The sequence below is a fragment of the Ursus maritimus genome, unplaced genomic scaffold (assembly GCF_017311325.1).
Source record: "Ursus maritimus isolate PB19 unplaced genomic scaffold, ASM1731132v1 scaffold_19, whole genome shotgun sequence".
NCBI classification, from domain to species: domain Eukaryota; kingdom Metazoa; phylum Chordata; class Mammalia; order Carnivora; family Ursidae; genus Ursus; species Ursus maritimus.
The window spans coordinates 11,276,570-11,301,313 of NW_024424341.1; the positions used below are offsets into that span (position 1 = coordinate 11,276,570).

The 24,744-nt window shown below is 37.5% G+C and overlaps 1 protein-coding gene and 1 pseudogene across 2 annotated transcripts in view; both read left to right on the top strand.

Moving 5' to 3' along the window:
* Nucleotides 1–2,875, top strand: part of LOC103673872 — a 3,206-nt pseudogene extending 331 nt beyond the window's left edge.
* The window catches only part of RBL2 (RB transcriptional corepressor like 2), a 50,445-nt gene that overhangs the window by 23,672 nt on the left and 2,029 nt on the right, over nucleotides 1–24,744 (top strand). For both annotated transcript variants that reach the window (XM_040633304.1, XM_040633305.1), the window contains 12 exons: nucleotides 2,882–2,988; nucleotides 3,873–3,976; nucleotides 5,806–5,943; nucleotides 7,077–7,241; nucleotides 7,761–7,872; nucleotides 9,857–10,126; nucleotides 10,301–10,581; nucleotides 10,672–10,848; nucleotides 14,761–14,832; nucleotides 15,483–15,588; nucleotides 16,191–16,396; nucleotides 16,961–17,125. In XM_040633304.1, coding sequence (XP_040489238.1) covers nucleotides 2,882–2,988; nucleotides 3,873–3,976; nucleotides 5,806–5,943; nucleotides 7,077–7,241; nucleotides 7,761–7,872; nucleotides 9,857–10,126; nucleotides 10,301–10,581; nucleotides 10,672–10,848; nucleotides 14,761–14,832; nucleotides 15,483–15,588; nucleotides 16,191–16,396; nucleotides 16,961–17,125 — 1,903 coding nt within the window. The remainder of the gene's footprint in view (nucleotides 1–2,881; nucleotides 2,989–3,872; nucleotides 3,977–5,805; nucleotides 5,944–7,076; nucleotides 7,242–7,760; nucleotides 7,873–9,856; nucleotides 10,127–10,300; nucleotides 10,582–10,671; nucleotides 10,849–14,760; nucleotides 14,833–15,482; nucleotides 15,589–16,190; nucleotides 16,397–16,960; nucleotides 17,126–24,744) is intronic.

Sequence of the window (24,744 nt, forward strand, 5' to 3'; positions counted from 1 at the left end):
GGGAAAGAGGGATCAATAAAGATGGGAGTTGTCAAAGGACTCCATGAAGAGGATTGGACCCGAGCATATTTCTGAGGGGTGGGTCAGATTTGAAAAGATAAACACTTTCATTCATAACTAATGTCAAACTGCAGTAACTTCTGTAGGCTCTATAGAATACCCTTACCCTGAAAGCGAAGTTAACTGCCTTCAGTCCTTTCATCTGCCTAAGACTGGTGGGAATAACATTGAGCTTTAGTGAAAAGCATAATAGACTGAATCTTATGACCTGTGCATAGTTTTTGCAATTTATTTGAAAAAATTACCTCCAAGGCCCCTCCTAGTTCTAAAAAGTATAGGATTTGTTGGCGTAGACCCTATAGGAGCCCATTTTGTTTCTGGTGGTATAGTGTAAGAAGGCCCAGTATACACACTTCGTAATTTTTTATTCACAGCTGGACTGATTAAATACCATGAAGTCTGCTTTATTTATAAACTTGATTGTGATTAATACCCCGTAGGCTATGGCTGTATGGCCTCTTCCTAAGTCATGTTTCTCACACCTTGTTTACGTAGAATACAGAAGCATTTTATAAATACATTTTAGAAGACTGACTGATAATCTACAGATGTCTTTAGAATCTCTAGGCGTAGCAGCTTCTTTAATCTTAAACACCATTAGTGGGGTTAAATATTACCAGTAAATATTAGGTAAAACCAGAGTCCTGTTTTCTGTTAAAAGGTACCTGTGTGTGTTCATAAATAAAATTCTGCTTGAATCTGATATTTAGTAGTTAACTCTAGCGGGATTATAACTGATTTTTCTTTGTAATTTTCTAAACTTGCTAAGCTTTTACAGTGAGTATGTGTATTTGTGATCAGGATAAAAACATAGTTGCTTCAGCACGGTCATGCTGAGCTAGTGTTGGCACCTGGAATTGGACAGGGCTACAACCTCTGCTGTGCCCACCACTTCCCACGACCTCTGGGCCAGGGACCCCCACAAAGTGTGCGAGCTTCAGGCCTTCGTGAAAATGTGTAAGCAGGATCCGAGCATTCTGCACACCGAGGAGATGTGCTTCCTAAAGGAGTGGGTGGAGAGCATGGAGGGTAAAATACTACCGGCTACTCCTAAAACTAAATCACAAGAAAATATCAAGAAAGAAAAAACAGATAGTAAGAAGGCAGAGGAAAACATAAAGGCAGACAAACCATCAAGTGAGGAAAGTGGTCTAGAAATTGACAGTGAAGGTGTGATTGAACCAAATACTGATGCCCCTCAAGAAACAGGAGATGACAATGTAGCGATGACTAGGGAAATGATGGATCAGGCAAATGATAAAAAGTGGCTGCCATTGATGCCCTAAATGATGGTGAACTACAGAAAGCCATTGACTTGCTCACAGATGCCATCAAGCTGAATCCTCGCTTGGCCATTCTGTATGCCAGGAGAGCCGGTGTCTTCATCAAATTACAGAAGCCAAATGCTGCCATCCAAGACTGTGACAGAGCTGTTGAAATAAATCCTGATTCAGCTCAGCTTTGCGAGCGGCAAGGGAAAGCACACAGACTTCTGGGCCACTGGGAAGAAGCAGCACATGATTTTGTCCTTGCTCGTAAACTGGATTATGATGAAGATGCTAGCGCGTGCTGAAAGAAGTTCAACCAAGGGCCCAGAAGACTGCCAAACATCAGAGAAAGTATGAGTGAAAAAGTGAAGAAGATCAAAGAAAGAGTGGAAAGGGTTAAAAAGGTTCAGGAAGAACATGAGGGAGCCCAGAAGGAGGAGGAAGCCAGATGACGGTCAGGAGCCCAGACTGGCTCTTTTCTGGGCTGCTTTCCTGTAGGGATGCCTGGAATGGCAGGGAAGCCTGGCCTCAATGAAATTCTTAGTGACCCAAAGGTTCTTGCCACCACGCAGGATCCAGAAGTTACGGTGGCCTTCTGGGATGTGGCCCGGAACCCAGCAAATGTGTCAAATATCAGAGCAACCCAAAGCTTATGAATCTCATCAGTAAATTGTCGAATTTGGAGGTCAAGCATAGTGCCCTTCAGATGAATAAAACCCTTGCTGAAGGAAAAAACAACTTAGATCACCAAATAGATATTGCAGTAATACAGTGTACCTCTGACCTTCTTATGGAGAAAAAGCTGGGGTGCTGTGAAGAGAATCCCCACCCCTCTGCCCCATGTGCAACCCAACCATTCTGTAGTGATTTCCCATTGGGTATTCATTCATTCACATAATGTTTTCCTACCAGGAACTCCTACTAGGAATTTTAAACCTTAAAAATATTTAAAAACAAGCCAAAAGGGTGTGTTAATCCCTAAAATAAACAAACAAACAAACCTAAGACGATGTTACAGAGGCCCACGTGATAATTTGTATAATGCTTCTGCATTGAAAGAATATTGCCTTTCTAATTAAAAAAAAAAAAACCAATGAAAGAAACCTCATTTTGGAGGAAGAGATGTAGAGTGCCAGTAATGGCTTGTATGAGTCTGTAGTGTAGTCATATACCTCCTCGTTCTGTTTTCTTCCAGGAGTTCCTAATGGGGCTTGTACTGCCCTCTGAGGAAACAGTTGAAGGCAGTTGTGTTTGTTACCGGTGATTGCAGGTGTTAGGGTAGGTGGGGGCCGGTCAAGGCTGCTGAACGTGACCGCGGTGAAGGTGTAGCTCCACCTGAGAAACACGGTCTTCACTTACGGGGGTTATACCAGCACCTTTGATGAGGAGGTATGGGATTTCCTAGAGTAATTTGGGAAATGGGTAGTTTTTGTTCAAGGTAGCTTATATTTACAGGTTAGTAAAATTACAGAGTTTAAATAGTTTGTTACTTTGTGACTGGGAGACCTTTCAGTTGGATAATTTCTTACTCTTTTTTTTTTTTTTCCCCTTAGGACGTGTTCCCGAGATCCAACACAGGCCATTGCCAACAGATTGAAGGAAATGTATGAAATATATTCTCAGCATTGCCAGTCAGATGAGGATGTCAGTAATTCTAAAGGTAGGGCTTCCCACTGTCCATCTTGTTCTCATCTTTGAGATTTAACTACATGGAGTCCTTTCTTGGTAAGTGAATCACAAATATGAAGATAGATTTAGGACTTTAGGTTGAGGGCTAGAATATGGATGTCCAGTTTTCCTGTCAACCAAGTGGTTTCTGGGCCCTTCTCCTTAGAAAATGTAGACTGATGTCTGGTGCTTTGCAAAATCTTTAGTTTCATTTGTAGACGGGACATTATTAAATTTAGAAGTATAGTGATTCTTCAAAATATTGAGAATAAGTTCAGAAGACACAGCTGTTTCATGCCCATACCTGTTCTAGAAGTTGTCCGATGTTATGAATTAGCACCAAGTGTGAGTGGAATAGTAAACCAATTATATATACCTCTTAGCATAGAGCTGCTCAGTTCAAACTTACCAAAAAAAAAAAAAGTGTGACTCTTAATGGAATGCTGTTACAGTTTTTAAGTGCAAATTTCATTTCACAGGGGCGCCTGGGTGGCTCAGTGGGTTAGGCGTGTGCCTTCGGCCCAGGTCATGATCCCAGGGTCCTGGGATCGAGTCCCACATCAGGCTCCTTGCTCAATGGGGAGTCTTCTTCTTCTTTTTCCTGCTGCTGCCCCTGCTTGTGCTCTCTCCCTCTCTGTCAAATAAATAAAATCTTAAAAAAAAAATTTCATTTCATAGTTTTAGAAAAATATTACTATTACTATGGTTACTGTGAAGAAAGTTAAGAAATCTTAGGAATGATTGGAACAGCAGCTGTAGGAAGTGCATATATATGAAGTAATTGGTTGGCTTTTATTTTGTAGGCAGGGAATGGGGTAGACTCTCACTTTCTACAGTATGTTCTTTGCATGTGACTTTTGTCTTTTATTTATGCAGAAATTGCCAGCAAACATTTTCGTTTTGCAGAGATGCTTTATTATAAAGTATTAGAATCTGTTATTGAACAGGAACAGAAAAGACTGGGAGACATGGATTTATCTGTGAGTAAATCACCAATGTATTGGTCAGCACAATAAAATGTAGTTTCCTTTCAGCGCTACCCATACAAAACCCAGCCTAAACTATACAAAAGATAAAACCGTAGCTTTGAGGGAGTAAGATTGGCAGCTGAGGAAACCCGTGTCTTGAGTGTCTTCGCCTCTGGTCCCCCACTTGGTGTTTCTCAGTGAGGCAGGCCGTGTACTAGAACTCACGGCTTCTGTGGGCAAAGACTCAACGTAAGTTGAGTTTTTAGAATGCATGAACTTATTAACTGGCACATTCCCCGAATAAGCCTTGTTAGGCAAAAATAAGTTGAGTATTGTCTAGATAGGACTTTAACATAAATATTCAGCCATTGCTCTTTGACCAAGAAAATTGTTTTTTCTAGATTTCCTTAGTCAAGAAATATAAATTGATTTTAAAATAAGTAGTATTTACTTTTAATGACATCAATGAAAGTGATTTTTAAAAACTATTTTTTAAAATATTTTAGAGAAAATTATAAAACTGACCGATAATTGTTCTAATTTCTTGTAACTATTTACATTTCTTTTTTATACATGAAATTATGGCTATAGGAATTTAAAAGGCTGTTAAGACAAATTTTTAAATTTTTAAACATATACGGAATGGTGTATAAAACACAGCTGCAGTTTAGGGGCTAATAATAAGTGGATACCTGTATACCCACCTAAGAACCTTACTAAACAATTTTTTATTGTAGTAAGATATACATAACAGAAAATTTACCATTTTAAGCATTTTTAAGTGTACAATGCAGTGGCATTAAGTAAATTCAGTGTTGTGCAACCCTCATCACCAGCCGTCTTCAGAACTTTTTCATCATCCCCAACTGAAAGTCTATAGCCATTAATCAGTGACTCCCCATTCTCACCTCTCTTGAGCTCCTGGTAATCTCTACTCTAATTTCTGTCTCCACCAATTAACCTGTTCTAGGTATAATCATACAATATTTGTTCTTTTGTGTCTCTCATATTTCACTTGGCATGATGTATTCAAGGTTCATCCATTTTTAGCATGTGTTAGAATCTCCTTCCTTTTCAAGGCTGAATAGTATTCAGAATATTATTCATAATCAACAATATATAATTGTTTGCCATTTTTTTGTCAAGTTGTAGGAGTTCTTTATGTATTCTGGATATTAATCCCTTATATATGATTTGCAAATATTTTCTTCCATTCTTTGGGTTGTCTCTTTACTTCACTGATAGTGTCCTTTGATAGACAAAAGCTTTTAATTTTGACAAAGCCGATTTATTTTTTTCTCCTGTTGCCTATGTTTTTGGTGTCTAAGTAGCTTTTTAATTCAAAAATAGTAAATGTTTATGTACAGATTTGGAAAATTAATAACCAAAAAAAAGCGTAGGGGAAATGTGATTATGTCTCCTGAGAGAAGTATGTACACTTGTGACCCATGACCATCTAGCCAGTCCCCTGCCTTCCAGCCATCTTTTTCTGACAGTGTCCTCTTAATTGTAAATACTGTTTTGTAACCTCTTTCCAAACATTATAATTGCCCTAAGTAGTAGGGCGTATGTATATTTTTGTTAGGGATATAATTTTTTATCAGCTGTATTTCACAATATGTAAGATTTTTGCAAGTTATTATACATTCTTTTAGTATTTTTTTTTTTGGTAAAACATGGGCTTATTTATTAAGAAAAGTTCTGTAAGAAAGTAAGCACATACTTCTCACTAACTCACAAAGTAAGACTTCCTTTGATATTTTTATTTAACTTTACAGGGTGGCAAATGTCTTTCTTAGAGTAGGCTAATGTTTCTAAATATTAATAACTTTGTTTTATAGGGCATTCTGGAACAAGATGCATTCCATAGATCGCTTTTGGCCTGCTGCCTTGAGGTCGTCACTTTTTCTTATAAGCCTCCTGGGAATTTTCCATTTATTACTGAAATATTTGATGTGCCACTTTATCATTTTTATAAGGTATTTTTAAAAATCTGATACTGCTGAGGAAATTGTAGATGTGACCAACTTCCTGTTGTTAGCCAGCTAATTCATTTTGCTACCTAAGTACATCTCTTCTCTTTTTAATTATAAATTTAATAATTTTTACTCTCTCTGGGGAGAGGAAATAGAGTCTTAAGAACTATTTAAATTCTTCTAAGATAGTATAAAGACCTATCTGGGGTAAAAGCTTCATTTGATTCTTCCTTTTATCTGCTATAGGCTTTTAGAATACTTTCATTTTATTGGCTAAGAAGCCTTTAAAAAAAAGTAGCAAACAAATCAGTAGCTAATCTTATATAGCAACCTTTTTAAATTTTTTATTTTAATCAATTAATTAAGTGGGCTCTACACCCGGTGCGGAGCCCAATGCCTGCCCTGAGATCAAGACCTGAGCTTAAATCAAGAGACAGATGCTTACCTGACTGAGCCACTCAGGTGCCCCAGCCTTTTTTTATTTTATGGAAATAACACTGAAAAGTGTCTTTTGGAAGAAAAAAATTCTCTGTTACATGTTATGTAGAAATGCAGAGTGATGGCATTTATTTGGTAATTGTTTCTGTCTTGATAACGATTTAGTGTATAGGTTTATCTTAATTCTAATACAGTAGTCAAAATCAATTTTTTTAGTGGCATGGATTGAATGTTTAGAATTTTTGTTTTATTTATTTACTTATTTATGTATTTATTATTATTTTAAGTAATCTCTACACCCAATGTGGGGCTTGAACTCACAATCCCAAGACTGAGTCAGATGCTCTACTAACTGAGCCAGCCAGGTGCCCCTAGAGTTTTTAAATGTGAAATTTTAAGAGTAATATTTTTCAGCCTTAATAGAAAAGGCATCTTTTTTCTTTGAAAAATGTTTAAAATATGCCATTATACAAAATATTTTCTATAATTCCTACATGAATTTTGAATAATTGTTTATAAAGACAGTGAAAGGAAGACCAGCTGTTTCAAAATGGTACTATTATTTAGATTTGTAACTTTTGATGAATTATCTCTTGTATCTATAAATATGTAAAAAAACAAAATTTACCCATTTTCACACTTAAACAAGTTTGTGGTGACAAAAATAATTATTAAACCAGGGCATTTTTAAATTTCAGGTGATAGAAGTATTCATTAGAGCGGAAGATGGTCTTTGTAGAGAGGTGGTAAAACACCTTAACCAGATTGAAGAACAGATCTTGGATCATTTGGCATGGAAACCAGAGTCTCCCCTCTGGGACAGGATTCGAGACAATGAAAACAGAGTTCCTACTTGTGAAGAGGTTTGTGAAGATACCTTATCATCTTTCTGTAACAAAAGTACATCTACTGATGTAGATGTTTATATTCTTGTTTCACGGAGAGCAGTTAAACTTAGTGTCTTCATTATGGGAAATGGGAGGGTGGCAATTGGGTTTAATATGGTACAGTCACCCCTGTATCTAAGAAAAAACCCCTAAGTCTATGAGTCAGAAATAATGTGTGATTGCTTCAAGGTTTCAGTGCCAGAGTAAGAATTCAGTGTTCTCGCTTAATTTTCTAGTGAAGTTTCTGTACATTAGAATGGTTGGTATTCTCTAAATCAGTAATGAAGACTGATTCATATTAGTGTTTAGCTGTTAGCTTTGAATTTTTTAAGCCTTTTTTTTTTTCAACTTCAGTATGAAAATGGAAAAGACAGCCGATTTTATTTAGGGTGAATAACTGGTGAGCCAAATTTTCTTTTGCCTGAGATTGTGACTGTATTTCTACTGAAAATGTCTTTTTGAATAATGACACTATGTGTATATCATTCTTTATAGGTTATGCCACCTCAGAATCTGGAAAGAGCAGATGATATTTGTATTGCTGGCTCTCCTTTGACTCCCAGAAGGGTGAGTGAAGTTCGTGCTGATACTGGAGGACTTGGAAGAAGTAAGTTTAAAATACTAGGGGAAATATTTGGGAACCTAGTATCTGGGAATTGAAATTCTATCTAAAACTACAAGTGAAGTTAATAGAGTTTATATAGAAGAACTATTTCATGCATTATAATACCACAAAGATCACTTAAAAGTAATGCTTTTGAAGAATATTTAAGAACAAAGGAGGATGCATGTAATAACACATAACTATAAAAAGGAAATGCTATATATTAATGTGATTCTTATATTTGAAGTCTCTTTACATACAAGCATATAGAAGGGCTGAAATGGGAAAACCAAACTATTAAGAATAATTATGATTGGATGATAGAATTCCAGATGCTTTCTGTGAATTTTTTAAGATTTTAAGATTCTGTAAATTCAGAGAGTTCTAGATCCTTGGATGCAATTAGAAGGATATTGTTGTTTCTAGATCAACCTTTTAATGTAATTGATGAGCACTGGCTATAGACAAAAGATCTGTTTTAAAATCAGGAATCACTTTATGTCAGTGCATACTCAATAAACATGGATGATCTATATGATAATTTATTTATTTTTGGGAAGAGGAATCATAATGGCTTAACTATTTTTCTGCTTTTATCCACTTCAGACCCACAGATCTGACAGCTGGTCTTCCTCAGTCCTGTTGCTGTAATTTTTCCTCCCTAGTCTGTGGATTAGGACTTGACTTTAAACTTCATTTTCTTTGTACTTACCCCTTTTCCAATTTCGAGGTCTCTTAATGCTCTACAAGATAGTTACCATAATGCATTCTTTCCGACTGCAGCTTTGTTCCAAATACAAATCTAGTGCGTTTATTGGCTTTTGTACCATTGAGAAATTGACATATTAAGCTATAGTCTGTCAGGATTACTCCTGTCAGTCCCCTTATGACCTCCCTACATACATTTTTAAATTTAAAAAAACCTGATGTGCTGTTGGACATAGGAGGAAAGGAATGCTGCTTGAAAATTCAGCACTTGAGCACCTGGGTGGTTCAGTGGGTTAAGCATCTGCCTTTGGCTCAGGTCATGATCCCAGGGTCCTGCTTCTCTTCCCTCTGCCTGCCGCTCCCCCTGCTTCTGTGGTCAATCTCTCTTTCTCTCTGTCAAACAAATAAATAAAATCTTAAAAAAAAAAAATTCAGCCACTGATGTGAATATTTCACAACAGACTGTGCCATGAGGGTTATGGAGTTTGTTTCTATTTAGGATGATGATGAAGTTTTGGAAATAGTGGTGATGGTTGCACAGTATTGTGAATGGAATTAATGCCACTGAATTGTACACAGAAAAATGGTTAAAATGGCAAATTATATGTTATGTATTTATATTAAAGAAACTACTAATTAATATACCAAAAACCATTGAATTGTACAATTTAAGTGATTAAAATGTATGTGATTTGTCTCTCAATAAAGTTGTTTAAAAAATATAATAAAAGCTTAATTGAGTCCAAAACACATATATTCATTCTTGCTGAAGAACATTATTTTTAGTAATTTTCTGTATGTGGAAAAAGACAAAGATGAAAACTGATAAACTGGGGGGAAATGCATCCAGATGATGTCATAGTAATATCAAGTCCCCTTGTTGAGTAGTGGCTTTACGGTGAAATCACATCATACATGAGTGTTAGGCAGAAATTGAATATGGTCAAAAGTATCATAGGAAAGTAGAATAATTCTTTAAATTGCCCCTAAGTCATCAAGGTTCTGTAGCAGTAGAGGGCAGAGTTTGGTTTGATTTAGCAGAAGCTGGAATGAAGTGTAGGGAGCATTGTGAAACAAATAGAGAAAAATTCCTGTGTTCAAATTTTGCTCTTAATAGTGTCTGGTTGAATTTTCATTAGCTGAATGTAGCTATGGTATAACCCCTGTAATTATGAAGTATTTCAGACACTGATTAGTTTTGAACTTCAGAGCTTGGACGGAAGTTAGATCTGAGTTTCCTTGAGTTGAACTGTTTTTTGTGGGTTTTTTTTGACCCTAGGCATAACATCTCCGGCCACATTATATGATAGATACAGCTCCCCCACAGCCAGCTCTACCAGAAGACGGCTATTTGTTGAGAATGATAGCCCCTCTGATGGAGGGACACCCGGGCGCCTTCCCCCACAACCCCTAGTCAATGCTGTCCCTGTGCAGAATGTATCTGGGGATGCTGTTTCTGTCACGCCAGTTCCTGGACAGACTTTGGTCACCATGGCAACAGCCACTGTCACAGCCAACAATGGACAAACAGTGACCATTCCTGTGCAAGGTAAGGAAGACAGAGTGGAATATTGAGTTCTTTCTTGGTGGCATTTATTGAAAAGTCACCTGAGATTTGGCTGCAATGACAATATAAGGGTGGAGGGGGGAAGGAGGGGAGATATTGGAAACCCATGCTTGGAGAACCTTTCATCAGCCTTATTTTCTCCCTAACAAACTGTAGGTATTGCGAATGAAAATGGAGGGATAACATTCTTCCCAGTCCAGGTCAATGTTGGAGGGCAGGCACAAGCTGTGACTGGCTCCATCCAGCCCCTGAGTGCTCAGGCCCTGGCTGGAAGTTTGAGCTCTCAACAGGTGACAGGAACAACCTTGCAAGTCCCTGGTCAGGTGGCCATTCAACAGATTTCCCCAGGTGGACACCAGCAGAAACAAGGCCCACCTTTAACCAGCAGCAGTATTAGACCTAGGAAGACCAGCTCTTTATCACTTTTCTTTAGAAAGGTAATTTTTCATGTGCCCTTATCAGAGCAGAAGCTTGGGAATGTAAGTGTTAGGTAAACAAAGTTTGAAATGTTTTTGTTTATCTGCCAGGTTTACCACTTGGCAGGTGTCCGCCTTCGGGATCTTTGTGCTAAACTGGATATTTCAGATGAACTGAGGAAAAAAATCTGGACCTGTTTTGAATTCTCCATAATTCAGTGTCCTGAACTTATGATGGACAGACATCTGGACCAGTTGTTGATGTGTGCCATTTATGTGATGGCAAAGGTGAGTACCATGTGGAATACAAGAGGAAAAAGTAAAGATGCTACTTCCTACTCTCAGAACACTTTTAACAGTTTTATTGAGATATAATTCACTCCATTCATTCATTCATTTTTAAGTAGGCCCCACACTCAGCGTCGAGCCCAATTCAGGGCTTGAACTCACAACCCTGAGATCAAGACCTGAGCTGAGATCAAGAGTTGGGACACTTAACCAAGTGAGCCACGCAGGCACCCCTTAATTCACTCATTTAAAATGTACAACCCCGTGGATTTTAGTACATTTACAGATACCATCACAACAGTAAATTTTAGAACGTAATATTCCATCGTATGAATATATATTTTGTTTATCCATCAGTTGATGGTCATCTGGGTATTTTCACTTTTTGGCTATTATGAATAATGCTGTAGTGAACATTTGTGTACAGGTTTTTGTATGGACATGTTTTCATTTCTCTTTGGTATGTACCTAAGAGTGGATTGCTAGCTAGGTCATATGCTGTGTTAACCATTTGAGGAACTGCCAGACTATTATTCCAAAGTCTCTGCACCATTTTATATTTCTACCAGCAGTATATGAAGGTCCTCATTTTTCCACCTTTTCATCGGCACTTTTAAAAGATTTTTTATTTATTTGTCAGAAAGAGAGAGAGAGAGAGTGCATAAGCAGGGGCAGCGGCAGGCAGAGGGAGAAGCAGGCTCCCCACTGAGCAAGGAGCCTGGTGCAGGGCTCGATCCCGGGACCTGATCATGGCCTGAGCCAAAGGCAGACGCTTAGCGGACTGAGCCACCCAGGTGGCCCCATCAGCACTTTTTAGTATCAGACATTGTTTTCTTTTTTCTTTTCTTTTTTTTTAAAGATTTTATTTATTTATTTGACAGAGATAGGGACAGCCAGTGAGAGAGGGAACACAAGCAGGGGGAGTGGGAGAGGAAGAAGCAGACTTCCAGTGGAGGAGCCTGATGTGGGGCTCGATCCCAGAATGCTGGGATCATGCCCTGAGCTGAAGGCAGATGCTTAATGACTGAGCCACCCAGGTGCCCCCAGACATTGTTTTCTAAAGTAACTTATTGAGGTGAAATTCACGTAACATAAATCAGCCATTTTTCAATGAACAATTCAGTGGTATTTCATACATTCCTAATATTGTACACCCAATCTTGTTCCAAAACATTTTCATCCCTGCAGAGTAAGACTCCTTAAGTAGGTTCTCTGCATTCCTCCTCCCACTAGCTCCTGGCACCCACCATTCTACTTTGTCTCTATGAATTTGACTATTCCAGGTGACTCTAGGAGTCTAGGACTCTAGGAGACAAAGTCTACAGTATTTGTCTTTTTGTGACTGGTTTATTTCAGTTAGTATAATGTCAAGATTTGTGTGTTACAGCATGAGTTGTAATTTTCTTCCTTTTTAAGGCTGAATAAGCTTCCATTGTATGGACATACCACGTTTGGTTTATCCATTCATCCACTGATGGCCACGTGGGTAGCTTCCACTTTTTAGCTATTTTGACTACTACTACTATGAACATGAGTGTATTAATATCTCTTTGAGTTTTTAGTTGCTGGGTCATATGGTAAGTCTAATTTTTTGAGAAACTTGCCATATTTTTCACAGCATCTGTGCCATTTTACATTCCCACCAGCAGTACGTAAGAGTTCTAATTTCTCTACATCCTTGCCAGCTTTTCTATTTCCTATTATAGTCATCCCTGTGGGTTTGATTGATACATTATGGTGATTTTGACACATATTCCCCTAATGACTGATGATGTTGCGTGTTTTTTGTGCTTATTGGCTGTTATTTGAGTTCTTGATTCTGGGCATCCCAGTCATTTGCTTATTGGTCATTTGTAGATCTTCTTTGGCGAAATACCAGTTTAAATCCTTTGCCCATTTTTGATTTGGATTGTTTGTGCTTTTTTGCGATTGAGCTATAATTCTTACCAAATACTTGCAAGTATTTCCTCTCATTTTTTTTTTTTTAAAGATTTTATTTATTTATTCGACAGAGATAGAGACAGCAGCGAGAGAGGGAACACAAGCAGGGGGAGTGGGAGAGGAAGAAGCAGGCTCCTAGTGGAGGAGCCTGACATGGGGCTCGATCCCATAACGCCGGGATCACGCCCTGAGCCGAAGGCAGACGCTTAACCGCTGTGCCACCCAGGTGCCCCACTCATTCTGTGTTTTTTTGCACTTACTTGATAGTGTTATTTGAACCATGGTTTTTAGTTTTGATTAAGACAATTTTTTCTTTGTTGCTTATACTTTTGCTGTCATATCTAATGATACATTGCCAAATCCAAGGTCATGAATATTTTCTTCTAAGAGTTTTATAGTTTTCTTACATTTTTAGGTCTTTGATCTATTTTGAGTAATTTTTATACATGGTAGGAGTCCAACTTTATTCCTTCGCATGGGGCTATCCAGTTTTTATTGTGTAGTGAGAACATTTAGGATCAACTCTTAGCAACTTCCAAGTATATAATATGGTATTGTTAACTGTAGTCACCATGCTAGATATTAGAGCCCTAGAACATACTCAACTGCAAGTTTGTAGTCTCTGACCAACATCTCCCCACCCCAACATATGCATCTTAACGGTATCAAAATCAGCTTCAGATTTATACTGACTTAATTCCAGTGAGATAAAGAAGTGTGCTATGTAGCTGTTTCCTTTTAATATCTTTTCTTTTAATCTTTTGAGGTGTACTGGGATACATATTACATCCGTAAGTGTTATAAATCCAACAATTGCCTTGTTAGTTTATAATTCTATGACTTTTAAAGCTGAGAAGAAATGTATGTAATGTATAGATTTTGTCATATTAATCTTATCATTTGATTCTCTTTATTGGTTCCTGTGGTTTTGACTTGTCATCTGCAGTCATTTCCTTAGCCCAAAACAGCTTTCCTCCTCCTCCTGTGTTTTTGACAAATATATCACATTTCTCTATGTTTTAGGCCCAATAATACATTATGTATGTATTGTTTTATACAATGGCTTTTTAAGTCTGTTAAGGAGAAATATGCATTTCATGCTGTCTTTACAGTTACATAATTATCTTACCCAGTGCTCATTTTTTTATGCATATTTGAATTACTGAGGTCACTTGCTTTTAGTTTGAAGAACTTTTAGTATTTCTAAGATTGGTCTGTTATCAGCAAACTCGGTTTTTGTTTTTATTTTGTATTTTTTCATTTTTGAAAGATAACTTTGTTGGACACTGAATTCTTAGTTTTTTCACTTTGAGCACTTTGAATATGTTGTTCTGCCACCTCTTAGTGTCTATAGTTTCTGATGAGAAGTTGCCTGTTATTTTATTGGGCTTCTGTTGATGTTTTCAAGATTTTCTCCCTTCCTTTGGCTTTCAGCATTTTTACTATATGTCTGGGCATGGATCTCTTTGCATGTATCCTATACTTGGAATTCTTAGAACTTCCTGGATGTGTGGGTTACTATTTTTAAATAAATTTGGGAAGCTTTCAGCCTTTATCATTTTTCTCTGCTTCTCTCTGTGTGTGCTGAATGATGTTCACAGCTCTCTAAAGCTCTGGTAATTTTTCTTCATTCCTTTTTCTGATAGACTGTTCCACAGTCTATCCCAAGTTGGCTAATCCTTTTTTTCTTTGCCAGTTCAAATCTGTTTTGTCCTTCTGGTGAATTTTTCATTTGTTAACTGTGCTTCTTTATTCCAGGTCTGTGTTCGGATACCACTTACTCCCTCTTGTTACTGAATATTAGGTTTTCTTGAATAGACAGTACATTTTGTATGCCTTTAGGACCATTTCCAGAGACTTGAAATGGCTGTTTATATGATTTTCACCAGTTTCACTGGGGAGTAGGTTCACACAGCTCTTCAAAATTTTTGCAATCAATTTCTGTCTCAGAATACTCTTATTCTTTGCCAGGTGACAAAAGAAGACAAGTCCTTCCAGAATATTATGCGTTGTTATAGGACTCAGCCACAGGCCCGGAGCCAGGTAACTACATTTTCTCTCAGGGCTGAAAATCTTAAAATCTTTGATAAATATAGAAAACTAACCACAGTTGATTCTGGGGACTTTTCTCCAGGGTAAAAAAGAACTTTTAATATTCTTTAATCACTGACAGCTTCACATCTTGATTAGTTTAAGTCCTTTTTTCTCCAAAAGGTGATGAGATGAAATACTTGATTCCTTTTTAATTTGGATAATCACAAGATAGATGTCAATTTAGGAAGTTGTTTGGTTTGTCACCTTTCAGGCTGGTTTAGAAAACAATACTGTACATTTAACCAAGACATTATATGAAAATTTAAAACATTTTATCTTTAATACTATTCATTTATCTCAAGGGGTAGGTATGCAAGATCTTTGTACTTAGAATAACTTGATTTTATGGTTGGGTGCTAGTACTGCCCTTTGTATTATAGGCCATATTTGGAATTTGAAGCCAGACAGGCCCCAGTGTAAATCCTGGCTCTGTTATTTAACAGATAGATAGATATATGATCTTGGCTGCATATATTAACCTCCCTGAGGACAACTACTCTTACTACTTGGAGCCATTGTGAGAATTTAATAGCATGTCAAGGTCCTACAGTCCTAGATGTGCTCAATAAATCTGTCCCCTTCTCATCGTCTCTCTAAAGGTATATAGAAGTGTTTTGATAAAAGGGAAAAGGAAAAGAAGAAATTCTGGCAGCAGTGATAGCAGAAGCCATCAGAATTCTCCAACAGAACTCAACAAAGACAGAAGTAAGTGTTAAGGGGCTTTATGAACAGTTACAAAACAAAATTAGGCCTAAAAAGTGAGAAGCTCCTGAAGACTAAGGATTACTAAATGAAATTACAACTATATTAAAATATTAGCAAAAAATTTGTTGGAACAATAAACAATCCTAAATTTAGTGGCAAAGTTGTTTGTCCTTCCTCCCATAGCTTTGAGGCACATTGTGCATAGCAGTTTTCTCTAGGGAAATTAGAGAAGGTTTCAGGCAGGAATTTGTTGGCCTGAGTTCCAGAAAAGCCTGGCATGCCGACTGAAGCCATGCTATGGAACTACCACTGCTAATTATTGACTTGCGTCACTTAATGCAGGTCACAGGTCCTAGAAAATCCGGTGTAATTTATTAGTGAAAACTACTGAGTAAGCCTTTGCAACATTCATGGCAGGGGGTAGAGTTAATACTTAGGAGTATCTGTGCTTTGCTCCCTGGGATGAAGAGCAGAGTGCCCATTTGCTGCCATTAAACAAGTACAGCAGGTAGCGGTTTGCCTTTTTCTTACAGAATTATTTTTTAAAAACAGTCTGCGCTCGCGGTCCTTCTGTGTAACACCCTCTGTTCTGCCTGCCGCAGCCAGCAGAGACTCCAGTCCTGTCATGAGGTCGAGCAGCACCTTGCCGGTTCCCCAGCCCAGCAGCGCCCCACCCACACCCACTCGCCTCACGGGTGCCAACAGTGACATGGAAGAGGAGGAGAGGGGCGACCTCATTCAGTTCTACAACAATATTTACATAAAGCAAATTAAAACATTTGCCATGAAGTACTCACAGGCAAACGTGGTAAGTTTGACAGGGATTATTTCGTACTTTCTTCACTTGTCAGGGAGGAGAAGTAACTTAGGTTGAGCTGCCCTCTACGTCAACTAGTCTTAGAAATCATTCTTTTGTTGAATAAAACTGCGGAAATCTGAGATAATACACCTAACCAACAGAATTTTTTACTGTGAAGCATTGATATNTGAATTCCCTACACATTACTGTAATACGAGAGAGTGCATGCATTCACCTTGTCCAGAACGTACCAGTTACAGTAACCTTCCAAGTTACTTAACCTCTGCCTCTTCAAATATAAAATGGGAATAGGAGTAGACCCCAGCTTATAGGGTTCCTATGGGAATTAAATGCCATAATGTACTAAAAATGCTTAAAACAGTGACACAAAATAAGCACTTAAAGGTTATTTGTAGGGTTTTCTTTAAGTGTCATTGTGGGTGCGAATACATTGCTGTTTACTATTCAAAAAGCTGGTTTATTCTACCTCTCCACTCTTTCAATAAAATAAATACCTGGTTAGAAATTCCATTCCCTTTCTTAGGAGTACGGATTCTTTTTTTAAACAAACAGATGGATGCTCCTCCACTCTCCCCCTATCCATTTGTGAGGACGGGCTCTCCTCGCCGAATACAGCTGTCTCAGAATCACCCTGTCTACATTTCTCCACATAAAAATGAAACGATGCTGTCTCCTCGAGAAAAGATTTTCTACTACTTCAGCAACAGTCCTTCAAAGGTGAGCCTAACATAAAACTTGGCCTTTATTAACCTAGAATGCCTAGGATTCGGGAATTGGGGTTCGTGGGAAATGCTCAGTACTCACATGAGTGATGGGAACTACCAGGGAAAAGTGACCAGTAAGTCCCAGTGGAGCAAAAAACAGGGTATTGGGGGGAGAACTTTGGAAATAAAGGATTTAGATTTATTTTCATTCCTCTTCCTATTTGTGCATTTATAGTTCTCTCTGCTATAAATCTGGAGTTTTATGGTTTTTACTTCAAATTTTTGTGAGGAAATTTGGATTTCTGATTATGGAGTCTCTGTTTCTGGGACAGGTGTCTCTGTCCTTTGGATTGTCTATGGGGAGAAATGGACATTTTGTACAGTGCAGTGTGAGGATAGTCCGATTTAGTACCCATTTGTGTGGCAGCGTCTGCCCCCGTCTGTGATGGGGAGGGAAACTTCCATCAGGCCTTAATGGAAGAAAAGTTAGCAAGATGCTGAGGTGTGGAAGGAAGGGGTATCCAGGAAGCACCAGAAAAGAAGACAATGTCCTTGAGGCAGTAAGGCTAGATCCCGGGGAATCATGTGCTGTGTTTAGGAGTACAACTCAATCCTAAAGCGCCTCCCGTAATGCTTGTATTCATAAAGCTTGCTTAGAGAGAAACACACATAAAAAATGATCTAGATTCTTCAGAAAAAAACAAAAAACCAACGTCAGGATCATGAGGGGAGGGTACTGTTCTAGAGTGAAGGGGACTAAAGAGACATGATCTTTGATTGGATCCTGCACAGAAAAGCATAGCTATCAAGGACATTTTTGGGACAGATGGGAAAATTTAATGTGGACTTCAGTGTTAAATTCCATTGGTATTGATGATAGTCCTGGATTATGTAGGAGAGTATGTTTAAAGTATTCAGTGTCCCCAGTGTGAGCAACTGTCAACTGTCAAATGGTTCAACTAAAAAGAAAATTATAGAGAACAAATGTGGTAAAACGTTATTGACTGACTGATAATTGGGTGTTCAATGCACTATTCCTCCAACTTCTTTTAAGATAAAAAGTTGGGGAAAACAAGAAAACAGCAAAACTCTTAGAAAATGGCACAGGTTTTCCATTGTTCTGTTATAGTACTAACGAAGGTGACTTTGAGTAAACTTACCCCTTGCAGAAATCTCAGTTAACCTGAATAACGCAGACATACTGATGTTTCTGAATAGGAAGACCACATATTTAAAGACACAGTTTCCTCCAACCACTGCATAGGTCTGATCTGATTCCAATGATATTGCCAGTGGGATTGTGAAAGCTGGAAACATAAATCAACAGTAGCCCCAAAAGCCACTGGAGGAGATGACGAACAGTTCCTCTAGTACAGGCACAGCTCAGATACTGCAGGTCCAGACCACTACAGTAAAAGCCAGTTAACTGAATTTTTTGATTTCCCAGTGCATATAAAAGTTACATTTATACTATACTGTTGTCTGTTAAGTGTGCATTATATCTAAAAAAAAAAGTGTTCATACCTTAATTAAAAAAATATGCTAACCATTTATCTGAGCTTTCAGTGAATCATAATAACCAAAGATCACCATAACAAATATAATGAACTCTGCAATCTTGAGAGAATTCAAAATTTGATACAAAGACACAAAGTAGCAAACCCTGTTGGAAAATGTCACTAATACACTTGCCCAATGCAGGGGTCACAAAAAAACCCCACATTATCTGTGAAGTACAATAGAGCAAAGTATGCCTGTGTTATATATAACCAGATAAATTCCACTTGGATTAAAGAGTTAAATGGAAAAAAACAATAATACAAGTCGGAATACTCAATTCAAAAGGAGGCCAAAAAAGGAGGAAAAAACACACGGGAAATAGCAAACAAGTAGCAATTAAATGTAAATGATCTAAATACACTAATTAAAAGGCAGAAATTCTAGGACTGGACACAAAAGCAAGACCCAACTATTTAAGTAACCCACTTTAAATATCAAGACACACACAGTTAAAAGTTTACAGTTTAAAGTAAAAGGATGATAACTCAGATAACCCACTGATGAATAGGTGCATGTCCATACAGCGGAATATGACTCCAATTAAAAGGAAGTACTGACACATGCTACAACATGGATGGACCTTGAAAACATTATGCTAACTGAAAGTAGTCTCAAAGGATAAATATTATATGATGCCATTTATATGAGATGTCCAGAATAGGCATATTTATGGAAGCACAAAGTGGATTAGTGATTGCCTAGGTCTGGGAGGAATGGAGGGTTTCTGTTAATGGGCACATATGGTAATGAATTGCACAACTGAATTGCACGGTTAAATATGGTAATGATTGCACAACTCTAGGAACATACTAATAGACATAGAACTTGTACACTTCAAATGGTTGAATTATATGGTACGTGAACTATATCCCAATAAAGTGGTTTTTTAAAAAAATAAAAGGATGGGAAAAGTTATATACGCTCTGCTAACAGTAATTAATGTAGCCACTCCAGCTTTCATATCATTAATAATATTATCACTGATAAAGGTCATTTCCCAGTCACAGGGCATAAAATCCTAAATAGAAAAAAAAAAATTATAATCAAGGATTTCAACATAAATTGACAGAACAAGTAAACAGAAAAAATCAGTAAGGATAGTCAAGATGTGACCAACCAAACTGGCTAATTGACATTTATAGAACACTCCCAACAGCATCAGGTGCACACGGAACATTTACCAAGACAGACCACACTAAGGACCATAAAACAAGTCTCAGTAAATTTTAAAGGATTCAAATAATGTATTTTCTTTTACCACAACACAATCAAATCAGAAATCAGTAACGGAGATACAGATACCTGGAAAACCACCAAATTTTTGCAAACTGAATTGCATAGAAATGAGTCAAAGAAGAAAAGAAACTGGAAAGTATTTTGAACTAAATGAAAATGAAAACTTGACATACCAAAATTTGTGGGATGCAGCAAAAGCAGTGCTGAGAGGGAAATTTATGGCACTAAAATACTTCTATGAGAAAAGAAGAAAGGTATCAAATTAGTGACCTAAGATTTTGCCCTAAACAACTAGAAAAAAACAAGAATCAGTGAAAGACAAAATACAGAAATTTAAGGCCATTAAAAACCAGGGTTTTTGAGAAGATTTTAAAAAATTGATACAGCTCTGCACAGACTAATCAGGATTAAGAAAATGATGAATCACTAAGATCAGAAACGGGAGCTAGCGGTACAGGTCCTACAGACATTAAGAATATATAATGACAGTTCAACTTTTTGCCAATAAATGTAATAATGCAGATGAAATGGATCAATTCCTTCAAAGACATACACTTCTAAAACATACTCAACAAGTAGTCTCGGTGACCCTCTACTAAATGAACTGAATTTGTAATTTAAAAACATCTTCTCAAAGAAAACTAGGCCCAGATGGCTTCAATGGTAAATTCTATCAAATACTTAAGGAAGATACAGTTGACCCTTGAACAACACGGGGGTTAGGACACCATGCCCCATGCAGTTGAACATCTGGGTATAACTTTTTTTTCTTTAAAGATTTTATTTATTTGACAGAGAGACAGCCAGAGAGAGAGGGAACACAAGCAGGGGGAGTGGGAGAGGAAGAAGCAGGCTCCCAGCGGAGGAGCCTGATGCGGGGCTCGATTCCAGAACACCGGGATCACGCCCTGAGCCGAAGGCAGACACTTAACGACTGCGCCACCCAGGCGCCCCTGGGTATAACTTTTAACTCCCCCAAAACTTACCTATTAATAGCCTACTGTTGACTGAAAACAAACAGCTAACTAACACATATTTTGTATATAGATTACATACTCTAAAGTAAATGAAAATATTAAAATCATTGAAAAAAAAATCCAGGTGGACCCATTCAAACTGTTGTTCAGTGTCAACTGTAATGCCGGTTCTATACAAACTCTTCTAAAAAGTGAAGGTGATAAATCATCTCCGTAGTTGAAAAAAACATTTGACAAAATACAACATTCATTCACGATAAAACCTCTCAGGGAACTTCCTCAATCGGATAAAGACTGCATACCAAACAGAAGGCATTCAAGTCTTCCACTGTTAAGATCAGGAACAAGGCAAGGATATCTGCTCTCACCACTCCTATTCAACATAACTGTAGGCCCTTGCATATATAATAAGGCAAGATAAAGACGACATACAGACTGAAAAGGAAGAAACAGAACTGTCTCCATTCACAACAGGATTCTCTCTATAGAAAAATCAAAATCTAAAAGTGTTAGTAAACTAGTAAGATTGGCAAGGTTATATGACTAATATACAAAAATCAAATTTATACCAGCAACAAGTAAGGAGAAGTAAAAATTTTCTAAAGCACCATAACATTCAATACTTCTGGGGGTGCCTGGCTGGCTCAGTCAGTAAACATCCAGCTCTTGAGCTCAGCTCAGGTCTTGATCTCAGGGTTGTGAGTTCAAGCCCCATACTGAACAAACAAAAAACAACACAACTTAGGGATAAATCTTGACAAAAGATGTACAAGATTCGTATCCTGAGACCTATACAACACTGATGAAGGAAAGACTGAAAACGGAGAAATTCCATGTTCATGAATTGGATGACATTTTCAAAGATGTCTGTTTTCTTCCACTTGATCTATAAATTCAATCCAGTTCCTGACAAAATCCCAGCACAGTTATTTGTGCAAGTTAACAAACTGGTTCCAAAATATATATGAACACGCAAAGGAACCAGAATAATTAAAACAATTTTGAAAAAGCTGGAAGACCCACACTATCTGATTTCAAGACTTCACTATAAAGCTATGGTAATCAAGACAATATAGTATCGGTGAAAGGACAGACATACAGATCGAGAGAATAAAATCCAGAAATACACCACATATACATGGTCAACTGATTGTCAACAAAGGTGCAAAAGTAATTGAGTTCAACAGACAGTGAACTAGATAACCAGATACAAAAATAGTAAACTTGCACCCACACTCTGCATCACATATACAAATGAATCAAAATGGACCGTGGACCTAAGTGGAAAACTTATAAAACTTCTGGGAGAAACCATAGGGGAACAAAATCTTTGTGAACACGGTTTACACAAAGACTTCTTAGATAACAATCAAAAGCACAATCCATAGAAGACAGAAATTGGACTTCATTGAAATTAAGAATTCCTCCTCTTTAAAAGATAGAAAAAGCAAGCTGCCAACTGGGAGAAAATTTTACAAACCTCTTATCTGACAAAGGATTTATTTCTGCAACATATAAAGGATTATCAAAATGCAAAAGGAAAACCAACCAAATTTAAAACTAGGCAAAAAATTTGAACACACATCATCCATTACATGCCTAGTAGAATGGCTAAAACCAAAAAATGAGGGTAACAAATTCTGGCGATGACGTGGAGCACTTAGAACTTTTATATGTGCCTGGTGAGAATGCAAAATGATACAGCATAGCTCTAACACCTGGAAAACAGCTTGGCATTTTCTTATAAACATGCCCTTACCACATAACCAGTAATTTCATTTCTAGGTATTCACCTAAGGTTCATACAAAAACATCTACATGAACGTTTAAGATTATTCCTAATTGGCAAAAATGGAAAACCACCCAAATGTCCTCCAGCGGGCTAATGGATAAGCAAACCTGTGGTACACGTGGCTCATGGGCAACGACTTCGCTGTAAAGGGGAACAAACTACTGATACACCCAGCAACACGGATGAACCTCAGATGCGCTGGTGCTTACGTGAAACACACTACATTTGGTAGGCCACTTACTATAGGATTTCATTTGATGAAATTCTGGAAAAGACAAACTACAGGGACAGGGAGCATCAGTGCTTGCTGGCGAGGGGTATCTTAACCAGCAACGTCGGAATTTTTTGGAACGAAGAAACTGTTCTTTACTGTGATGGTTACGTGACTGTCAAAACACGCAACAGTATATGATTACAAGGGTGAATTTTACCGTAGGTAAACCTTTAGAAATGACATTTTGTGCAAAAAAAAAGTTATATTAAGCATCTGGATCAGTGGCTTTCAATCTTATCACCACCTGGAAAGGTTAAAAATCTAGCACAGAATTGGGAGTTTCTTCAATAAATGATAGCAAAATAAGACTGTTGAAGAAACATTTATCATCATGACTTAATAATTGAGATCCTTGAGTCTAGAACCAAACTGTAATAGCCTAACCTTTACATTACAATGAGAAAAGAATTATAAAATACCATGCAAGGTAATTAACATGATTGGGGATCATTAGTGACACTTCGTCAGGGCAGTTTCAGTGGCTTGGTACAGCCTATTGAATTACAGTTGTTATTAGGGAGGAAATAATACATCAATAGGGGATTAAACTAGGAGAGACATAGAATACTGTATAGCAGCTAAAGAGATGTGCATATATACTGATATGGGAAGATCTAAGATGCAATGTTGATTGAACAAATATTCCAAACGACACATAAAATATGCCATTTTTTAAGTAGGCTCCACACCCAGCATGGAGCCCAGCATGGCGCCCAATGTGGCACTTGAAGTCAGGACCCTGAGATTAAGACCTGAGCAGAGATCAAGAGTCGGACACTTAACCCAGGCACCCCTGCCATTTCAATTTTTTTTTTTTTAAACCCCACTTAATACACAGTATTACATTTCTAGTGAGTGCATTCATAGATAGAGAGCAGAGGCTATGCAGTAGCCTGATTTGTTCAGTGAATGAGAGATTATAGTAGGTATCCCAGGAACTGGGTGAGGACAAGAAGTCTCAGCATATTCTGAATTTTTTTTGGAATAAGAATTTATTCGTGTTTTAAATATGTACATATTATGTAAATTGTGATGTGTAAGATATTGTGTATTGTATATAAATTATATGTACTGTAACACATTAATGTACAATATATAGTAATGTATGGTATATATTAATGTGCTATGTCTATTAAGTTATACAGTTATACACTGTATTTCACATGACATATATCTATACATTATATACAAATAACCTACAATGAACAATTTAAGGAATATTCAAGTAAATAGACCAGAGATGAGGAATGCAAAAGCGTAGAAGAGAAAGTCAAAGGAAAGCTTTCTTAAGGTGGTTAAGATTTGAGAAAGTGCATATGCTAATAATAACACAGGTGATTTTATTTAAACCTCAAAAATTATTTTAAAATAAAGAATAAAATATAAATAAAATAGGTCTAGGATTAGCTTTAAGACAGTCTGGTGAATGGGAAATGAACGAGCATATAAATCGAGTTAAGACTGGCCAAAATTGGTGCAGGGGGGTGGTCGTTAAGGGAGGATTCATTACTCTCTTCTCCCTACTTTCCTGAGATTTCCTGTAAGAAACACAGGTGAATGTGGTGAGTATATTTTCCATAAGTAAACACGGACAGTAAGGAGCATGTGGAAAAAAAAAAATTTGTGACCAATAAACTACCAGAAAATAATGTGGCAACTGACTTTGGGGCTTTGGAGAAACGTCATGCTGAAGGCACTATACGTAGATCCAGTCTCTCTAGCATCCTGGCAGTTTTTCTCAATCAGGGTTCCTCATATTAACCACAGAACACAGAAAATAATTTGCCAGATTT